We start from the raw sequence: 23,284 nt of genomic DNA on the forward strand, positions 1-23,284 counted from the left end.
ATCTTAATACAAAGAGACACAGCAATAAGTTTGTTACTAGTTTCCATTATAAGCTCACGCGGGCACACAATATATACATTACAAATTCACTCATTCAACAAAGACTAAAGCAAATATTCAGAAAGAATTTAATTTTGTGTGCACTCGATATCCCGCTTTGGAATCAGATTTAAAGATAGAGATTGGTCATTTATTGAAGCTTCGCAGTTTGAATGGCTATCCAGTTCTATTATTAATAAACTGGTATAACCAGCTTAAGAGAAACTCAAGACCTGAGACCGAAACGAATAAACAAAAATGGGTGGGACTATCTATCTTTTCCAGATTAACAATTAAACAGTTTTACACAGCATAGCTTCCATACTGGAAGTCCCCAAAACTTTAGAGAAAAACATTATGCACTTTAAGAGCTATTGCAGATTACAAGAAGAAATCGGATATCTATCAGCGGCGGCTGGTACTATATGTTGCATGGTTGTGCAACCGGATAATTTTTTAATACTAAAACTATTTTTAAGTATTAAAGTAGTATATCAGTAAAATATAAACCACTGCTCTTGAGCGCAAAACAGTATTGATGAATTTCTGAAAAAAGTTAATTAAAAAACGGAAAGAAAGAGAGAGATTTACATTTCCGGTGGCAGCAAACGTTGCCACTGGAAGCAGTAACATTGAGCATATGGCAGCAAGCTCCTATCTCTTAACATGGGGAAGTGGATTTATTCTTGCATCGCTCCTATCTTCCCGTATAGCTCTCATGCGGTTGCCTTTCTTCCGCAACTGGTCAGCTTCTGTAATAGTTACGAATTCCTCCGCTTAGTAGCGCTTAACTCAATTGATAGGGTGAGGGAGATACAGACGCTTGGAAGAAAGAAGTTATTCACAAAACATAAACTCGCAAAGAACAAATATAAGTCTGGTGGTAGCAGGGAGGGATCCAAGCTGAAAGTTTAAGGGCCGGTCGTTCGAAGTCAATAGATTTTATTTAACATTTATAATACAAAAGTGAAAATTCTTGGGATAAGATTTTTAAAAAAAACCCTATTGTGGGGGGGGAGGTCGATCGAGTCTCGGAGAACAAAATGTCTTGCTACTGGTCTAATTCCTAGCTCTGTGTCTTTCGTGCACATGATTCCGTGTTCGATTTCCGGCGGAGAGCATAAATTAATATCAAATCTTTCACTTCCAATACTCATCTGTCTTCTTTAGTCTAATTTACTGGAATATTAAACTATTTTTTTTTTTTTTTTTCATTTTCGAAGGAAAACATCTCAGATTTCATGCTTCTTTACAGACAAAAATACATGTTTTTTGAAAATGGACTTTTTGTACCGTATATTTATACAAAGAAATGCTAACAAAATGCATATTGTCGGAGAGAGGTGTTTCTGGACTCTAAAGAAAATAAAGCGGAAAATATTTGCGGTAGCAAATCTTTCTATTCAGAGAAACTTGGCGAACAGCATTTCAGATTTCAATAAAGTCATAGAAAAATTTGAAGCCCAAAAGATCGAAGAAAGACCTTCCATTCTAATATAATGCATAGTTTATATAATTAGATAATTTTATTTAACTGCGTGCATGCAATTTTCTTGCTTTTTTTTCTTCTTTTCGGATTAAGGCAATCATTCATGGCTTACAGCACATACTATATATTCGATTTATCTCGTGTTCAATAACATGAGTGTAGAGGTTTTGTATATAAATAGTGTATAAACGTACACTCATGACCAAAATGATTGTCGCATATCTATAACTGTCTTTTAGCAAGAATATAATATGATAATTATTTTGCAGGGTACTTTTAATACTGATGCTGTGTGTATAATCGGGAAATGTATATTTGTGGTAAATTTCATAGGAAAAGAATTATAAACACGAAAATTAGAATGAGTAAAACAAAATGTTGCTAAATGGACAAGAAAGTTTTATTTTCGTTTCATTGTTGTTATTTACTGCTATTTTGACATGAAATTTGTCACGTTCATGTCTTTGCCGATTATACACATACTAACATTATAAGAAATACCGGGAGAATTCGTTATCCAATTATATTCCTACAACAACGTATGTATAGACATGCGACAATAATTTTGGACATGAGTGTACATTGATAGTGGTTGTTTGAAAAAAAGGAAATAGCTTATATATTAAATCAATATTAGAGAAACAATTTAATCAATAATATACAAATAGAGCTTAAAAGACTTTCCTCTTCATATTTCCTGAAAATTTTTTTGGGGGGGAGGGGAACACTTGCGCGTATCTACATACCTTTGATATTGCAACATTGCAACCGGTGCTTGTACAGACTACGATCCGCTACTGGTATCTATGAAAGAAAATGCAGTTGCCAGGAAAGTCCCATAGGCAAGACTAAAAGAAACCTCCTCAAGATGTGTGTTAACGAATATATAAGGGATGCAAAAGCGGAAATTCCAGCATGAGTTGTGCCGATACATATAAACTAAATTCAACAGAAGATTAGAGATCCAAAAATTTTGGTAGGAGCTAAAAATGAAGTAGCGTGGCTCACGCTTGAAAATGCTTGCTCATTTTAAAGGAAAAGCAAACTTAAATTTAAATGGAGGATGTTTAAATGATAAATGGAAGGCGATAAATGATAAATGATAAATGTCCAAATTACGAAATTTGGACAGCATTGACATAATAATAAAAGTACCAATATCACTTGGTAATCTTCCACCAAAGATCAAAGGAATGCATAAGTTAATTTCATCATAACACAATCCACATGCCGATCATTTGATGTATGATCTATGTTTTTGACAAGGTGTTCTCCAGCACTATCAATGTAAGTCTTTTCCTTTTATTTTTCCTTGATGTTTATTTTTTTGCCTCCTGTTTTTATGCTTCAGGACCCCAGGGTGACTCGAAAGCTCGGAAGTGCAAATGATATTCAGGAATTGTATAATCCTGTAAGTAGAATGATTTTTATAGTGTGTTTATTATCTTTTCGCAGGCTGGAAGTAATTGTGAAGTCTGCGAAGCTCCGTGCTCAAGACCTCGTCCAGTTGAGTGTCAACACAAATGTCTAATGATGTGTCATCCAGCTGAATGTCCACCTTGTACTCAAATGCTTCGTCTACGTTGTCATTGTAGTTTGAATCAATTATATATACGATGCAGCGACTGGACATCTGCTGACGAAAACAAGAGGATAGATCTGCGAACTTGCAAAAACCAATGTCCAAAAAACGTAAGTATGACAAAAGATATAATAAAATTTCTTACTTCGTAAGTAATTAAATTGATATAGAATATGAGACTACTGTATGGCTACACACCGTAATTATATTTCCCTTTTTATTTTTATTTTGTTGCTTTACGTTACCTACTGAAATGTTGGAATGTATGTATATATAATGAATACAGAATAAGAGAAAAATGTGGAAGGAAATGTTGGTAGGTGTAATCAATGTATCATTGATAGTTCTGAAATTTACATTGAAATAACTGACTGACTGTAAGCAAATAAGAGTAATAGTATTGTTCTCGTTCCAAACCTAGAAATCGAATATCAAGAAAACACATAAGGCACGATTTGAACCTAAACAATTGTGAGGTGATTACAAAGTTTTGCCTAACGCGTCTATAATATCTTCTAGATCGTAGCAAATTTAAGTATAATATGGGTATCTCTGGTAGGAGGACGGATGAAGGGTACCTCTCCTCCTAAATAACCTTTAAGGTATGAAATACATCAAGACTGACAATACGTACATAGAAAGAAATAATGGGAATTTAGATGAGAGAGGAATATACTAATTTTAACTGGCAAAACTTTTTATGGTGTGAAATAAATCAGTTGTTAAAGATACTGTAATATTTGTTGCACTGTGTAAGTTTGTACAGTATGTATTTAAAATAATTTTGTAAAGGTAATAATAAAAGAATAATCTGTTCTTCTTAATATTACAACAAGTTATTTTCTTCGCTGTTTCTTAAGATGACATACTTTTGTCGTCCTGCTTATCTTATAACGACTTTCATGGTAACGTTATCACCCTAACGATCTAACATATAAATACTAATACTTAACAACTGATATAAAATTAATTAGTTTTAAGTAAGAACTGTCAGGCTTGATCTTTTAATTTTCAAACATCTTAGAACTAATAATAAATTTAATAATTGTGGAAGAAAATTTTGAGAATTTAGAAGTGGCGATCCCATGGCAAAACGAACTAACTACATTTTCGACGAAATTCAGGTAGTCGGACAGTTTAACTAAGAGTTCTATCAGCCAGAATAAACGAAGTCTGTAGGTTGCCTAGATATGGAGTGAGTTGCACGGAGTAGTAGGTATTGTTGCGAGTATGGAGTGAGTTGCATGGAGTAGTAGGTATTGCTGCGAGTACATTCTGTGACGAGTGATAAAATTTTCAGTTCTCAACACAGATGTCACACGTTTCAAGTTGTCAAAAATGTAGTTAGTCCGTTTTGGCGTGGGATCACCAAATTATAGATAGGTAAAAAGAAAAATACATCCATAATAGTAAAGAACGATACGAGTGCTTTTGTTGGAAAAGGGCAGGTAGTAATTCAGTAGTAATTTGTAATACTACTGTAGTAGTAGGGGCAGTAGTAAGGGCAGTACAGAGGTAGTAAGGGCAGTACAGAGGTAGAATTGAATTGACGAACGTTTGTTAACAAAACTGATTGAATTGACGAACGTTCGTTAGCAAAACTGATAAACTAGCCTAGTTTGTTAACTGTAAATCGTTATAATGGTAAACATACGATTCTATTTACAGAGGAGAAATTGATATATCTAAAAGTCTTTATTCGAGGAATAGAGGTAACAAATGTTTTATGAGATAGATTTTCATATTGGCAACTTAAAGGTTGCAAAGTTCTCACTTTAGCCAATACTTTTTTCAGATTAAAATCCTATGTTGGCTGAAGTGAAATCTAACTGAAAAGTTTAGTGTATACAGATAAGAAGTTTCATACTAAAGAGTTTAAAACTAGGGATGTTATAAAAGGTTCGAAGATGTTTTGTACTTTGCGGACATGAAACAATGGTACGATTTCTTGAAGGGAGCAGGGCTAGTGTGTTGAAGAAATTTTGAAAATAAGGGAAAGAAAGCTGAGAAAACACAATTAAATTGAAGAAAAGAAAATAATGTATGTAAATTTTAACAGCAAATCAGCAAGAGATATTAGTAAAACTGAGGAATCATACAGTAGACCTAAAGGTAATGACAGGAAGAATTTCAAAAAATTGAAAACTTTGAATACTGACGATGGAAGTAAATACAATAAAAGTTAAAAGGAAGCAAAAGAATAAGAATAATATGGTCTTTAATGGGCTAATTGAGGTCTATTTATTTATTTTATTTATTTATTTAACGGCAGAGTTAAGGCTATGTTTGCCTTTTCTTACACTCAACCAACTCAAGTGTATACAAGATATACATACTACCATTGACATCGAATCCATAAAAATTACAATTGCTACATTAATGCATATGTACATACACACATATATACCCCTACACACGAATATGCTCCCTTACCTACCCCCTCCCCCGCCATATCCTCATACTATTTATCATAAAAAACAAGAAAGCTATACATACATCATACACAGAACGATATATGTATTCTTAAAGTATACTACCTTACATTCCCCCCTCCCCCATACCTCCCCACAAACCTAGTATTATAGATATATACCTCAAGTTTCTGTTTACGTTTAGTTGCTACTGCTGAGCTTTGTGAAGAAAAAAAATAAATAAAATCATTCCCGAGATTGGTGTACATTGGCTAAGGCTATCAGATATTGCTTCAAATTTCTTTTGAATGTCGCAATTGAGGATGAATTCCTTACATCTGGTGGAAGTCTGTTCCATTCTCTAATACCAGAGATCGTGAATGAATTAGCCATTTGATTCGCATTATGACGAGGTATCGACAGCAGTGTTGATCGGCTAGCGCGAGTATCACGATTGTGGCTATCTCTAACATACTGTAGTTTGTTGTAAAGATATATAGGCACACCAAATGTCAAAACTTTAAATAAAATTGTCATTGATTAGTATATGTAGCGAGCTTGGATATCTAGCCAGCCCAATTCATTAAAAAATGGTCTAAGGCAGATGCGAAGTCAGAAGTTGTGTCAGATTACAAATAAGTTGCGTATAAAGGTATTGAAAACTAAGTAAACAACAAGAATCAATGACTTACTACGCTATATGATAAGGTCGGAAGAGCTTTCAACGAAATAAGAAAGAATAAGACAGCCGATAATAAAAATACAAATTAATTAAAAATTTCGGGGAATTATGGAAAAATGACATATTCCAAATTTGTGATAAACTAATAGAGAGTCATCGTAAGACTTCGTAGAGACTGTTAGGACTCTGTTGGGATATGAGGACGATAGAATTGTCAGTTTTACATCACATGCATCCAGAGTTGAGGTTCGGATATTAGAGACAATAAATGGAAAGACATTTACATCATCTAAAAACCTTATCGTAAAAGTAGAAAATTCCCACATTGCGACATTCATAAATACACTTTGACTTCACCAACTGGAAAAACACATAACCAAATTGATCATATTTTAGAAGTTACGAGAAGATAGTCTAGCATAATAATGTTCGGTCGTTCAGACGAGTTGAGTGTGACACTGATTACTACCTGGTACCAGCGATAATACGCAAGAAAGAAATTGTCGTTGAATAAAAAAAAATATTCAACATCTGAAAGCGGAGATGTTTAATTTAAAGACGTTAGACTAGAGCCAGGCGAGAGGTGAATACCAGATTAAAGTAGCGAATACATGCTCGGTTTTAGAAAACTCGGAATGCTAGTGCTGAGGACACTTGGGTTAAAATTAGGGATAGCATTAAAATTTTAGCGAGTGAGAAATTGGGGCACGCGGAAATAAATAGAAATATACACTCATTCGAACAGGAATACACGAAATTAACACAGAAGAGAAAACGTGCAAAATTGCTTTTTCTACAAAATCCAAACGATATAGCTCTACAAAATGTCAGTAACATCATACCGAAAATTTCCAGAAGTTTTAGAACAAGGAAACATAAATTTCTTAAACTTGGACAATAGTGAAATAAAAAATAGAATCAGGGGCATCAGCGAATTTAGGAAAAGTTCGCACTTATGTATTAAAGAAAGCCAACGGAACAATTCCCACTGATACAGATAGCATTTCAAATAGATGGAAAGATTTATTTAATGGTTTGATCAACACGCAGCCAAAATCTAATGTTCGTAGAGAAAGACAGCAGAATCATATAGTCCAGAGCCTAACCGAACAGAAATATAAATTTCTATACAAAAATTAAAGAAACGAAAACTTCTGGTTTGGACGGAACTCTGGCTGAGTTAATTTTAGCTGGAGGAATAAATGTCGAACAAGATAAACAAACTAATTCTCCTTATCTGGAACAAGGAGGAATTGCCACAAGAGTGAAAAGAATCGATCATCTTTCTAATTCACAACAAAGACGACAAAAATGATTGCAATAATTATCGAGGCATCTCTTTCCTGTCAATATCCTATAAAATCCTTTGAAACTTTGTCAGCAAGATTGACTCCATACGCAGATGAAACCATTGGAAATTATGAATGTGAATTTAGGCAGAGTCGATTAACTATTTATCAGATATTTAATATTCTACAAATTCTCGAAAAGAAATGGGAATATAATACTCCGGTATATAAATTATTTATTGATTTTAGAAAAGCCTACGACTCAGGAAGGGAACATTGTACAACGTTCTTCACAGAATTTGTTAGATTAATTAAAGTAGTTAGATTAATTAAGATGTGTTTAAATCCGAGCAGGAAAATACTTGTCCACAAGCTTTCAAGTCGAGAATCTCCTGAAAGAAGATGTTATTATTATTATTATTATTATTATTATTATTATTATTATTATTATTATTATTATTAAACTTTGTCCTCGATTACGCTATAAAGAAAATAAAAAATAGCAGCCAGCGCTTATAGCTTAATGGTATTTACGAAATTGTGGCGTATGACGTAAATCTGATAGAGGATGATATAAGAACAAGAGAAAGCAATGCAGAGGTTTCAATAACGCGTGTAGGAACTTGGGTTTGGAAGTAAATGCAGAGAAAACTAAATACATCACATTCGCCGGAATCGTAATACTCTAATTTGTGAATACGTCAAAATATCAAATGATACCTTGGACAAAGTGGATACTTTCAAATATCTAGGATCAATATTAACAGACCAGAACCATATCCACGAAGAAATTAAATGTCCAAAGCGGGAAATTCGTGTTGTTATTCGGTTGAAAGTCTTTTGTCGGTCCGATTTCTGCCGAGGAATTTAAACCTTAAATTATATGAAATGATAATCATGCCTGTTGTTCTGTATAGCTGCGGAACATGTTTGCTTGCTCAGAGGGAAGAACGTAGACTGAAAGTATTTAAGAATAAAATCCTAAGGCGAATATTCAGATGAAAGAGGAACGGGAATTGGGAAATGAGGGAAACTTGATAACGAGGAACTACATAATTACCGCATACCAAATATGTTAGGATCATCAAGTCTAGAAAGTTCATTTAGATAGGTCATGTAGCCAGAATGGAATAAAGTATTAACGCTTTCAATTTTTTAATTAGAAATCAAATCGGAAAACGACCATTAGGAAGACCTAGGCGCAGATAGGACGACAGTGTTAAGATTTATCACGTAGAAATAGGAAAAATGTAGAAACCTAGTCCAGTTGGCTAAGGACAAAAATCAATAGACAACTTTTGTGAACGCAGCATTGAACCTTCGGGTTCCATAGGCCATAATAGTTAGTTAGTTATTGCAAGTTTATCTTCATTTCGGTTTCAAGTAAATAACATGTTTATTTAAATCTAGAATAACCTACAAAAAATAATGTTTTAGTTGATATCATTAGTTAAATAGAATTTTGTTTTTATAATTTAAGACAAATCATTACCTTTTATTTCAGAATAAATGCAGTCACAGATGCCAAGTTGTATGCCATCCTGGTGACTGCCCTCCATCAAGCAACTGTAATAAAAAAGTTAAAGTAACTTGTCCTTGTAGGAGACGCAAGAAAGATGTCCTCTGTTCTATACTTCAGTCAAAAGAAGTGCGCCTTGAATGTGACAGTATATGTGAAGGGATTAAAGCGCAAGAGACACAGGTAAAACTTTTATAATATTTAAGGTTTTACTATCCACGGTTGGTAGGGTTAATGAAAATATTTAATATTTAAAGTTCTTATCTACCAAATTCAGAATTAGGTAACGCCTATTGCTGTTTCCTATCGTCAGTACTGGCATTAATTATACAAAGAGAATTGTGTTTTCACAGTATTTAGACGATAAATAATATTTAATAGTCTTTTTTACAAACTTTAGCACTTACGTTAGACGTGTGTACAACTGGAGTGATATTGCACGAATTATACACAAAATACTATTTTATGAAAATGATTTTTTTTTAAATTTAATCTCCGATGTTGTATCCTGTAGGCTAAAGAGACAGATTATTAATAAAAGTGAATGATTCTGAAATTAAATTACTGCAGTCACCAAGAATCAAACATCAGCTATTAGGAGTATATCCCATATTAAATAATGATCGTCAAAATCACCTATTGAATTGCATTTGAAAACATTCCATATTTCATGGGCATATGCGTATTCCTCATCAGTACAGACTATTCATTTAATTCACCATCGAATGCATGTTGAGGGGGAGGTTGGTGTTCTTGAACTTCTCGTAGCCGTCTGCTTGACCAAGTATAACTTATTCTCACCAAACTTAGCAGTTGTCATGTGCAGCGTACTTGTATTTAACTTATTTAGTAATATGTCAAGAGTACATGGAAGGAAAGGATGGAAATGAAGGAAACGCATCTCGGTCGATGCATGAACTGTCGGAAAAATAATGGAATGACCACGATGCGTTAATCACTCGCAGTCTATGTGATTAAGAATTTACGCAAAGCTCGAAGACAAATATTATAACGACCTAACATGAATACATTTCCACCATATGGAACAACTTTAACCTGCAAATACAAAGGCAATGTTATTTTGTATTCGCCTTGTTTAACGATATAAGTTATGATCCTCAGTTGTTCGTAAAGAAGGTATATATATCTTCTCATTTTGAGCTACCACATCGATTTTGCCCCCTGTGAGTCCCATCTTCTTTACGAACAACTGAGGATCATAACTTATATCGTTAAACAAGGTGAATACAAAATAACATTGCCTTTGTATTTGCAGGTTACAGTTGTTCCATATGGTGGAAATGTATTCATGTTAGGTCGTTATAATATTTGTCTTCGAGCTTTGCGTAAATTCTTAATCACATAGACTGCGAGTGATTAACGCATCGTGGTCATTCCATTATTTTTCCGACAGTTCATGCATCCGTGTTACCTGAATAAGTTTGCTTACGATATTACGCAGCTCATCTTTCATATTATATAAAATGTGTTTAGCTGCCTTTGGCTGGTGTTCGCTACTTCGTCTATTCAACAATGGTTTACGGGAGCTGGGATCGCCGTTAAACTAACAAACTACGTGTGCATATAGTTACATGCTTCGTGATGTTGGATCTCAGACATAGACTAAATGCTTAAATAAGCCACTCAATCTCTCACAAGCTTAAGAATGTACTTGAAATCAGCAAATATTACATCAGCCTTTAACAACGCGTTATAATTCCTAACCTTGATCGTCCACCTAGCATAGATATTTGGTACGTGTATCTGAAGCTGCATGCAGTGTTGTTTGCTCTGTTAGCTTGACTTCGGTATTAGTGTTACAAGCATCGTCTGCAGATATATATGCCAGCATGATACTTATTTAAAAACTAACCAAACACGATAAGTTACTCATCAAACAATAGTGTGAGTTTCGGTGTTCTTTGATGTATAGAAGATCGATAGAGTTCACAGAATGTCATATGTATGTAACTTACATACAGCGGAAAGATACTTATGTTTTAAACTCATATACGCATACTGATATGGGACTAGCAGGATTACGTTGGTTATACTACAGTACAGCTTTGTAGTATATTTGTAAATAATACGAGCAACGAAATGCCTTTAAATGCTGACAAAATCAGATCCGTATATGTTGACTAATTAGTAGCTAACACCATTAGCATTCTGTTCCCAATCAACTGGATGAAACTCTGCTATGATGCATCATAATCAAGAATTTTTTTTATCTTCTATTTACTTGGGTAGTTTCATTTAGCTGGACTTACCAAGCTCTTCTAAGGAGTCAAAATCCATTCGTAAGAAGTGGTGAGCGACTGGACAGAAAATCCATCCTCAGTTTTGTACGTATTGAGCTTCTTGTCTCTCGGGTATCTCTTCCAACATTTCATTCAATTTCGCTTGTATAGCATTCTCTCCCCGTGTAACGTGGTTTCCTGTCACCACGGCATGGCGCGTCCTCAGGTTGCGGATCGAGGAGAAGGCCTCTAGATATAGAGGTTAGCTGCGAATATACTGAATAAGCAGTCGCGCACAGCAGGCTAGGAGTGGTCCTCCAGCTTGGGGGTTTGGATAGGGCTAACAACCTCATCCTGTATAAAAAAAAAAAAAAAAAAAAAAAAAAAAAAAAAAAAAAAAACCATTTGGAACATGAAATATTAGGAGTCTTTATAGGGCAGGCGCGTTAAAATCCGTAACGAGTGAGTTAGAGAAATACAGGATGGACGTAGTAGGAGTTCAGGAAGTTAGGTGGGAAGGTAGATCTGTGAATTCCGGAAATTTTACGTTCTTTTACGGGGAAGGAAATAAAAATCACCAGTTAGGAACAGAATTTTTCGTTCATAAACGTATATTACCAGCAATTAAACGGGTTGAATTTGATACTGACTGACTTTCTTTTATTACTCTTAAGGGACGATGGTGTGATATTATTGTTTTAAATGCACATGCTCAACTGAAGATAAGGATGACGATATAAAACAGGGTGTCTACTGGTCATGAAAGTCATGAAAAAGTCATATATTTTGCTTAGTGATCATGAAAGCCATGAAAAAGTCCTTTATTTACCCAACTGGTCATGAAAATCTGAAATCTCAGAGTATATTTTTATACTTCATACTTTTATACCTCATACTGCATGTACTGAAACAGTTGTATCAGGTCAGTATTTGTGAGAATTTCCCCCACCAGTTAGTGCTGGCTAACTGGTACTTTACTGTCTTCCTAGCTGCTCCCCATTTCATCTACTAGTCTCTGTAATACAGTAACAACTTTTTACTGTCCAACTTTCTGATCTGCTATTTCTTTACTTCTAAGAAATGTAAATTGTGTATTTTTGGGCCTTTAGACTTATGCAAATAATATTATTCGTTTGAGTTTGCAGATTTTAAATTTGATTATCTATTTTTTTTTAAAACGAATTTCTTTTATAATTTGTTTTGTCTTTGGGCAGTTCTCTGAGTGTTTAATTTTAGACAAATTTCTGCTAGATGGATAATAACTCAGAATTAAAACTTCAAATACAGTATAGAGTGATTCACTGGTAAGAGCAGGCCCGTATTTAGGTAAGTGCTATTCTGTGCTCGAGCACAAGGCGGCAGAATTTTAGATTCTTTCTTTAAGATTCACAATAAGTGATATTTAAGACTAGCAACCCGCATAGTTCCGTGCAAGCACGAGAAAATATGTTAATGTTTTTAATTCGCTCTAATTACAGTAGTTACTAATTAGCTAGGCATTCTTCTAATTACTAATTAGAAGAAAGAAGGCATCAGACCCCATCCAGGATGAAGGTTCCATTATGAACAGATTCAGTAGGTCTTATCAGTATGTTTATGTACGCTAGTTTCAAATATGACACGATGGAAAATAATTGTATATTTACGTAATAAGTCTTTTCTTGTAAACGAAAATTAAAAATTTAGAATTCAGAGTACATAAAATGCAGGTAAAAAACCTAGCTGAATGTAACGGGACTGTTCACAATTTTTTTTTAAATCTATAGAATCTGGTAAGCCTTAAACCCATACTTGAACCGCAATTAAAAATTTGTTTACTGCCTTTTAAATTGCTCTTGCATTTTAAAATTAGTTGTCAGCTAATCGACATTATGTACATTAGACAAATAAGAACATAATGTGATCTTCATCTTAACCGATGCACCACTGATGATAGGGGTTTATTATTACTAATGGTAAATTTTTATCGCCATGGTCATGAAAATTTGAACAAAAAGGTCATGAAAAGTCATGAAAAAGTCATGAATTTACTTTCTGGTATTCCAGTAGTAGACACCCTGTAAAAGACAGTTTTTACGAAGAAGTGGAACGTATATTTGACCAACTCCCGCGATACCATATGAAAATTCTATTAGGGGATTTCAATGCGAAGGTAGGACGAGAGGATATTTTCAAACCGATTATAGGGAACGAAAGTCTGCATAAAAAAAGTAATGACAACGGTGTTAGACTCGTGAACTTTGCAACATCCAAAAACCTAATCGTGAAGAGTACAAAATTCCCACATCGCGACGTTCATAAATACACTTAGACATCACCAGACGGGAAAACAGATAAACAAATTGATCACGTTTTAGTAGATAGAAGAAGGCAATCTATCATAATTGAAGTCCGGTCGTTTAGAGGGGCTGATTGTGACACTGACCACTACCTGATAGCAGCGATAATACGAGAGAGGTTATCGTTGAATAAAGGTAATATTCATTGTCCGAAAACAGAGAGATTCAATTTAAAGAAATTAGAAGAGAGCCAGGTAAGAGAGAAAAACCAGATTGAAGTTTCGAATAGATTCTTGGCTTTAGAAGATTCGGAGTGTACTAGTGTTGAGGATACCTGGATTGAAATTAGAGATAGCATTAAAATTTCAGCAAAAGAAAAATTGGGACACGCGGAAATACATAGGAACAAACCATGGTTCGACCAAGAATGCATAAAACTAGCAGAGAAGAGAAAACAGGCAAAATTATGCTGGCTACAAAATCCGAATGAAATAACTACACAAAATTTCGCAGATATCAGGCGGAAAACTTCCAAAACCTTTAGAACGAAGAAACGCGATTTTCTGAAAGCTAAAATGAAGAAACTTGAAAATAATAGTAAAAATAAAAACATCCGGGACATGTATAAGCAAATCAAAGAATTTAAGAAAGGCTATCAACCTCGTGCTTATATATTAAGGAAATCTGACGATACAGTTCTCACTGACACGGATAGCATCTTAAATATATGGAAAGATTTCTTTGACGATTTGCTTAACACGCAACCAAAAACTAGTGTGTGTGGAGAAAAGGAGATACACACCGCAGAACTGTATATTCCAGAACCCAACCGCTATAGAAGTAGAAACCGCTATAAAGAAATTAAAGAAACACAAATCTCCGGGTGTAGATGAAATTCTGGCTGAGTTGATTTTAGCTGGAGGCGGAAAATTGTGGAACAAGATACACAAACTCATTCTCCTTATCAGGAACAAGGAAGAATTGCCACAAGAGTGGAAAGAATCAATCATTGTTCCAATTCACAAGAAAGGCGACAAAACTGACTGTAATAATTATCGAGGCATTTCTCTTCTGTCAACATCCTATAAAATCCTTTCAAATATTGTATTAGCAAGACTGACCCCATAAGCAGATGAAATTATTGGAGATTATCAGTGCGGATTTAGACGAAATCGATCAACTATCGACCAAATATTTACCATTCGCCAAATACTCGAAAAAAAGTGGGAATACAATACCCCGGTACATCAACTATTTATTGATTTTAGAAAGGCGTTCGATTCGGTTAGAAGAGAAACATTATACAAAGTTCTTACAGAATTTGGAATACCGAGAAAGCTAATTAGATTAATCAAGATATGTTTAAATGAATCCCAAAGTAAAGTCCGGGTAGGAAAATTTTTGTCCACGAGCTTTCACGTCGAAAATGGCCTGAAACAAGGAGATGCGTTGTCGCCATTATTATTTAACTTCGTTCTGGAATACGCTATAAGGAAAATCAAAGATAGTGACCAGGGCCTAGAGTTGAACGGTATTCACCAGGTTATGTCATATGCTGTTGATGTAAATTTAATAGGGGATGATAGGAGAATAATAGAAAGAAATGCAGAGATCTTATTAAACTCTTGCAGGGACATGAATTTAGAAGTAAATGCAGAGAAAACTAAATATATGGAAGTGCGTCGGGACCGAAATACAGCAAATTATGGATGCGTTAAAATATTAAATAATGCTTTTGATAAAGTGGATACTTTCAAATATCTAGGATCAGTATTAACAGAGGAAAATCATATTCACGGAGAAATTAAATGTCGACTTAAAGCAGGGAATTCGTGTTACTATTCGGTTCAAAATCTCTTATCGTCGCGAATTCTGTCGAGGAATTTGGAGCTTAAAATATACAAAACGATAATCATGCCTGTTGTTCTGTATGGCTGCGAAACATAGTCACTTACTCTGAAGGAAGAACATAGACTGAAAGTATTTGAGAACAAGACCCTGAGACAAATATTCGGACCCAAGAGGAACGGGAATGGGGAATAGCGGAAACTTCATAACGAGGAACTACATAGTTTATATAGTTTACCCAACACTGTTAGGGTCGTCAAGTCTAGAAGGCTTAGGTGGGCGGGTCATGTAGCTAGAATCGAAGAAAGTAGAAACGCTTTCAAAGTCTTGACTGGAAGACCAATCGGAAAACGACCATTAGGAAGACCTAGGCGCAGATGGAAGGACAATATTAAGATGGATCTCGCAGAGATTGGAATACAAAGTAGAAACTGGATGCAGTTAGCTAAGGATAGAAGTCAGTGGAGAGCTTTTGTGAACGCGGCATTGAACCTCCGGGTTCCATAGGCCATAGAGTGAGTGAGTTAGTTAGTTAGCATTCTCTCCATCAACATATCTCAATTTGTTTTTGTTATCAAAATGAGTATAGAAGCTATTTTCATTGTTGCTATGTCTGTTAACAAATGTTGACTCTACGATTACCTTAATTTTTAGTATTCTGTTCTGCGCTATTACTTCGTGTAGGAAACATAAAACAGGTCTAATCATGGTAGAGATACATTGGGGACTGTGGTTTGATCTCACTCCCATTCTCTTAATGGCAGACTCAGATTCACTACTACTGATCATGCATTCGACTAACATGCTTTGGCATGTTGCTCTTTGAGATACGCTTGTCACAATCTCTATATATATTGATTGCTATGGAAATTGTGATGGTTACGGTTTGCTCTATATATGAGTGTATGAGTCTATTGGTACTTATTATATACACACACGTGTAGGTATGATTCTTTTTGAAGATAAAGTATTATAACTACTTTTTTCTCCGTCTCAATAAGTATAGTTTGACACTGAAACAACAAACGCTACCTAAAAGTACATTTACAGTAGTCTAATAGACACAGTAACTGTTGAAAAAGCATGCAATTCACCAGACACTTAACTAACATAGTCTTGTATGTATGAATATTTATATAAAAGAGTATGATAAAGTTTGTTTTAAATGCTACCTCAGTGATAATGATGATCAATAAAAATCTCTTAAGCATAGATTTAAACTGTAATAATACTGTGCATAGTATATAGTACTGTAATAAACTGTAATAAACATAGTCAAATTCAACAGACACACTAAAATTACAGTTTTTTTTGAATCTCTTAGTATCAACTGAATGCCAAAAGAAAGCTTTAACGCAGATAATACATCTAAAAACTGCGATGCTCGGTATGTTACGCGCAGGTGACTTGCGAGTCTTATAGACTTTATCAGTCAAGTAAATCTGTGCTAAATTCGAACAGGTACCACTACAGGGCTCATACACAGGTGCAAATGCGTGCGTGTGTGTATCACCCTGTACAGAAGTGAGGCGCAGAGTGAAAAATGAGTGGCATACGGTACGGTACGAGTAAACAACTTCGTGCACTGTGCTTATCCCCTGCATAATCCATGCATGACCCCTGCCCCGAGCCTCTGTAAATCACTGCTGTTGCAACATTGCTGTTGAGGTCTCTGACACCATTCTTGAGGTGCGGTGGCATACGGAGTACCAATACATACTGTACGTATACTGTAGCGAGACCGTATGAGTTGAGACTGTAAACAGCGGTGCGCCGATTTATCGGATTTGTGATACCCTATTGAGGTGTCTCGCACCGTTATTTTTACAGTATTTTTACAGGACAAGTATTTTAGAAATTGCGCATACCTACTAGTATGGGTAATGGCTACGGTCCTAGTTCCATAATTTCGGGGCAGGAGCGGAGGTGAGAATTTGAGACTTTAACTCTTTCTCTCTCTCTCTCTCTCTCTCTCTATCTATCTATCTATCTATCTATCTATATATATATATATATATATATATATATATATATATATATATATATATAATGGTAGGTTTTGACCCCTTTTGAGTCGTTTTTGATATTATTTTTGCGATATATTGAACCATTCTTGATATGTGAAAAGCTCGTATTTGTGGTGTAAACATCCCCATCGTGAAATGATGTAGAAACTCCGTTTCCTATACTACTACACCAAAATTTTCATACGGGATGGTACATATACATATGTATTATATTTCTGGATACCGACGTACATTTCATCATTTCATTCATTTCTCATAATCACCGTCTCCTTTAGCCTAACCGGCATAATCGTAGGACGTAAAACTCAAAAATTTCATTTCATTTCATACTACCACTATGGCTACTACTACTACTACTAGCAGCAATAATAATAATAATAATAATAATATCAGAATTCAAAGGGTATATATGAAGATAAATATACTAATAAAAGTAATCAGTATTTGATATGGGCTTAGTTGGTATTTCCCCTAGAGAGCATCTTCAGCAAACTTTCTTCCGTGTAGAAAATGTACAAAGAGAATATTGCATGTAATTGTACTCATATTATTTGTTGTGCTTTGCATGTTAAATTAACAAATGAACATATAGATGCTCGCTAACAGTTCGCAAGGACAAACAACTAGCCGCAAGACTTCGGAACCGTGTAATCGGGAGTGACGAGAAAATGTTTAGTTCAGACCACCCAGGAAACCTTTAAGTGTGTCGGAACGATAACACAAGATATCTTCCACAGAACGTTCAGCTACACATAGACAATTGTCCATGTCTCTGTATGTGCTTGGGCATGGACAAGTGCAGATGGGGTTGGAGAACTAGTTGATGGATCATTAGAATGAGCGCTGACAAACGAGTGCAGAGAGGGTTGAAGAACTAGTTGATTTATCATTAAGACTGAACGCTGACGATCGAGTGCAGATGGGGTTGAAGAACTAGTTAATATATCATTAGAATGAACGCTGACGAGCATATTAAAGTGTTGTTCATACTTCTGAAATGGAGACTGAGAAAGTGCATATTGCCATGTGATGCTTTGGAAATGTAAACAAAGCAGTAGTGATACGGCGAATGCGTAAAATGTACATTGTGTACTGTAAAGAACTGATATTCGATCTGGCAGTTAAAACTTGGTTTGCCAAATTTCGCTCTAGAGAAATGACCTTAAAAGATGAACCGAGGACGGGACGTCTTTCCGATTTTAACGACAAGCTTTTAAAGGCAATATTAAATAAAATTAATATCAATCAACAAGAGATGAAGAAGAAAGGTTGAATACTTCACAGTGAACTGTACTGCCATCAGGAGAAATTAGAGAACGTCAGCAAGGTAGGAGTAGGAGTACCTCACAATCTCAGTGAACGGAATAGAACGCATCCCTTGTCAATCTCCACAAGTCTGCTCCCACGGATAAATATCACACCTTTTTAGACAGAATCACAACAAGTGGTGAACCATGGGTTACCTACGAAAATATCGTCTATAAAAAACACTGGCTTCATAAGGATCAACACCCCCACCAGGCCGGAAAGCAAACATCCATGGAAAAATAATTTTGTTGTGTATATGGTGAGATTGTCAAAATTACCTATTACCGCAGATACATACGTTCAGTAGCAGGAGAAACTTCATGAAAAGCATCCTGCACTCATCAATCGCAAAAGCATCATTCTTTTACACGACAATCCGCGGGTATATACAGCTAGGGTGACTCAAGAAAACGTTCTTAAGGTTAGACGGTCTGTTTTACCACTGAATCCCCGGCTGCAGTAACCCAAATTTTGAGTGTCCACTTAGCATCATGAGACAAACTGGGGAGTCCACTCGATCTAGGAAGCCCCTACCACAGAGTATAGGTTAATATTCAGTTTGCAGTTTTGACAGCAATAAATAATCAATGTTTTTGTTCCCTTTCTACGTAGTTTACTGTCTGTATTTCATCTGCCTGCGACTGAATTATAATGATCTTGTATGTTTTAATAATATATTTCATGTTCAACACAGTAATTCACTATGAACAGACAATGAGTTTGTAACGAACAAAGAACTACAAAAAATGTGAATTTTATTTTAAAAATGTCCAGATTCGGGAAATGTTTGGGTATCGATTGAAGATTGTTATTCAGCCCGGAATTGAGAGTTTGAAAAGACAGAACTGTGTCAGCAAAATGCCGACATCTTTTAGCTTCAGAGCAAAAGGGAATTCCATCTGTCATTTTTTTTTAGTTCTATTAATCATGTAGGCCTGTGACACTGGCGAAAGTACTGAAACAAATAAAGGCCAATCAATTAAGATTTAGTTTATAGAACATTCTGCTTTAATAGCACTTCTCCCTATTGCTTTGTTGTGAAAAACAGAATGTAATACTAATATGTATACTATGTATAATGACGCTGTTTTGTGATGAGAATACTAATTGTAATGGTTAATAATGCGGATCGTTGTCAATAAATGAAGTTTCAATAGAATGTTTCAGATAAGAGATGCTGTGTGAGCTATTTCGTTCCAGTGACAAAAGCGTAAAATCCTCAGAAGTCACGTGGGGCGAACGTGTTAACTTCATAGAGATGGTAAAGTTCATGTCAACAAAAACAACATAAGCGGAAGGTACTGATTCATCACTTTATTTTGAAGAAAAATGCTCCTGAAAGGTATCGTATACTCTGGGAAGCGTATGGGGAACATGCTCCATCTCAGGATACATATGAATGGTGGGTTAAACGCGTTACAAATGGTGATTTTGATGTGAACGGCCAGGTCAACCCAAAAATTTTGAAGACGAACAACTGCAAGCATTATTGGATGAAGACCCATGTTAAACTCAAAAACAACTTTGCCGCACGATTAAACGTTGCTCAGGTGACAATTTCTGATCGTTTGAAACCAATGGGAAATATGTGTAACATCAACTCACCGAAAGACAAATCGAAACTCAAAAAAATTACCAGTGAATTCTTGGTTCGACGACACCAACAAAAGTACTTTCTACATCAAATAGTGACTGGTAATGAGAAGTGGGTTTATTTTAAACATCCTCAACCCACAAAAGCATGGCTTGATCCAGATCAACCATAGACATCGACTGCACGGCCAAATTGGTTCGGAGAAAAGACAAATCTCTGTGTGGTGGGATCAGGAGGGTGTAGTGTATTATGAGCTGCTTAAACCCGGTGAAACCGTTAACACTGATCGCTACCGAGAACAAATAGTCAATCTGAACAATGCTTTGATCGTCAAATTACCACAATGGGCAACAAGACACGGCAAGGTAATTTTGCTTCATGATAACGCAATATCACACATTTCAAAACTTGTTAACGGCATGTCAAAAGACCTTGTGTAGGAAATATTAACTCACCTGCCATATTCATCAGAACTTGTCCCTTTAGATTGCTAGTGTCTCCGTTCGATGGCACACACACACTTTCTAAGCAGCAGTTCACAACGTATGAAGAAGTGGACAAGTGGGTATCTGAATAGTGTGCCTCCAGGGACACAAAAGTTCTATTAGGACGGTATCCACAAATTACCTGAAAGATGGAAAAAACGTGTAGCGAATGATAGTCATTACTTTGAATCAAGTACATGTACTTTTTCTGTTATAAACTTGTAGTATTTTCTTTGATTACAAAATCCGCACTATTAACTGGTACACCGGGTATCAAAGAGAACCAGACCCGCAGCTAGCCACCGAAGTTTCGGGAACAATACAGCCTTAAGTAGGGCCAATAAAGATATTAGACGGCGAGATTTATCCTTCTCTATAATAATCATTATAGATTACAGGGGCAAGGGAAATTTTTGAGAGCCCAACACTTCCATGCCTCCCCTAGTTGCAGATCTGAACCCAACGGTAGATTACACTAGCAATTTTTTTCTGTTTTTGTTAAATTGTATATGGCACATCTGTTAAAAAAAGGAAATGAAGACCATGGGATATCTCCATTTTCGTTTTAATGAATTCTGTTTCACGGACCAACTAATTGAACTTTAGTACGTTTACAATATTTTATCATCGAGGGGGACACGACTCCCTTGGATACGGCCCTGGATATTATGACTGGTATAGTAATTGTAGTCACTAGTAGGAAATCAGTAGTATTAATACACTAATTAACAATTTGTTCACCAGCCATTGTTTTCTATCACAGCTTTAACAAACAAACAAACAAAAAAACCTGCTGAACAAGACTGCACTTATTTAATATAAAAACACATTTACACGTGACGTTTCGATCTTCTAACCAAGATCGAAACGTCACGTGTAAATGTGTTTTTATATTAAATAAGTGCAGTCTTGTTCAGCAGTGTGTTTATTTTTCTGATTTTATTTGCAAGACGTATGACTATAATTGTGTGTCAGCTTTAACAAGTAAAGGGTCCAAATGGATGAATCGAGTTGCAGGATGAGACATAGTGCGACTGATATCCTAAATCTCCCAAATAAGTACAGTTAACGATCACTAAAGTTCATAATTGACTTTTTGAGAACATGCAGACCCTAATTGTTATATCGCATGACTACTTTTCCATTTCAAAAAATATCACAGGTTTCAAAATGGCGGATTTCAACATTGAGGCGGAGGTTCGTGATCTACTCTGCTCATTTTTCTTTTGCCAGTGTATGAAAGTACTATCGTTTGCATCGCCTATCTTTCACTAGTTTTACGATTCAACAGTTTATTTGATATATTTCAATAACATAGCATAGCCCTCCTCCCACAAACTTTGGCCCCTCCCCCTCCGTTTCTTATGGCATTCAGTCGCTATAGCTTTGCACATATACATATTTTTACATCCTCTATCAGTCGCACTATGTCTCATTCCGTAACTCGGTTCATCCATTTGGACCCTTTACTTGTAAGGCAATTTTTCATGCTATATACCAGTCTCTCACATGTTCGTGGTCTCTTACGGATACTACCCCACGTTTCTTTCACATGTTGTAGCAGTGCCTCTTTTCTTCTCTTCTATCTGCAATCTCATTCCCATACAATGATTCCCCAAATGTTCTCCATTGGATTAAGGTCTGAAACTTTTACAGGCCAGTCCAAAACCGAAATTTCAGGTTGTTCATTTAACCATTCCGTAGTTACTCGTGCCTTATGAACGCTGTTGTTCTCATGAGTAACATTTATTTGTGGCATTTCTTCAGCAGAATAGACGAAGCGCACTGATGGCAACATACACTCCTCTAAAACCTGAACATACTCGTCAGCGTTCATCCTGGATGATGCGTCAACTAGTTCTCCAACCCAATCTGCACTCATTCATGCCCAAAGACATGGCCTTCTTTATGTATTCGCTGAACGTTCTGTGGAAGATATCTTGTGCTATCGTTCCGCCACACATAAAGGTTTCCTCCGTGGTCTGAACTAAACATTTTCTCATCACTCCCGATTACACGGTTCCGACTAGTCTTGCGGCTAGTTGATGTTTGTCCTTGCGAACTGTAAGTGAGCACGTATAAGTGGATCTGTTAATTGAACCTGAAAAGCAGAGCAAATAATATGAGCGCAGTTACATGTCTCTGCAGTGCATTCCAGACCTAAAGTTGTTTTCAGGTTTGCTGCAGCAGCAATTAGGTTTGCTACGTTAGCTTCAATTCTTGAAACATTTTCGTCTTTCTTTGTCATGTGCGGCTTACCCAGTTTAGTTTCTGTTCCACTTCTGCTTCGAACCGTTCAATTCAATGTTTTACTATTTTAATTTTTAGGCCCATTGGTCGAGCAGTTTGCTGTTTAAGTATTTCAACATCCCACATGGGAATTATTCTTCCTCTAGTTATAACATACGAATATCCTTCTGTCATCGCATTTAAAAAAAAAAATCAATTTGCCGTAGAGATCAAACGGCCTTTTCTACAGTTAATGTGTTAAG

General features: G+C 35.7%; 2 protein-coding genes across 7 annotated transcripts in view; one reads left to right on the plus strand and one right to left on the minus strand.

The window, feature by feature from the left end:
- Positions 1–23,284, plus strand: part of LOC145662754 (NF-X1-type zinc finger protein NFXL1-like) — a 582,971-nt gene that overhangs the window by 530,497 nt on the left and 29,190 nt on the right. For all 6 annotated transcript variants that reach the window (XM_081728623.1, XM_081728621.1, XM_081728624.1 and 3 more), the window contains 2 exons: positions 2,984–3,220; positions 8,997–9,194. In XM_081728623.1, the coding sequence (XP_081584749.1) occupies positions 2,984–3,220; positions 8,997–9,194 (435 nt within the window). The remainder of the gene's footprint in view (positions 1–2,983; positions 3,221–8,996; positions 9,195–23,284) is intronic.
- The window catches only part of SmydA-4 (SET and MYND domain containing, arthropod-specific, member 4), a 541,800-nt gene continuing 539,312 nt past the window's right edge, over positions 20,797–23,284 (minus strand). Inside the window, exon 4 of the mRNA XM_081728628.1 lies at positions 20,797–20,934. Coding sequence (XP_081584754.1) covers positions 20,912–20,934 — 23 coding nt within the window. The 3' untranslated portion in view covers positions 20,797–20,911. The remainder of the gene's footprint in view (positions 20,935–23,284) is intronic.

The sequence above is a fragment of the Thermobia domestica genome, chromosome 10 (genome assembly GCF_964235325.1).
Source record: "Thermobia domestica chromosome 10, izTheDome1.hap1.1, whole genome shotgun sequence".
Classification (NCBI taxonomy): Eukaryota; Metazoa; Arthropoda; class Insecta; order Zygentoma; family Lepismatidae; genus Thermobia; species Thermobia domestica.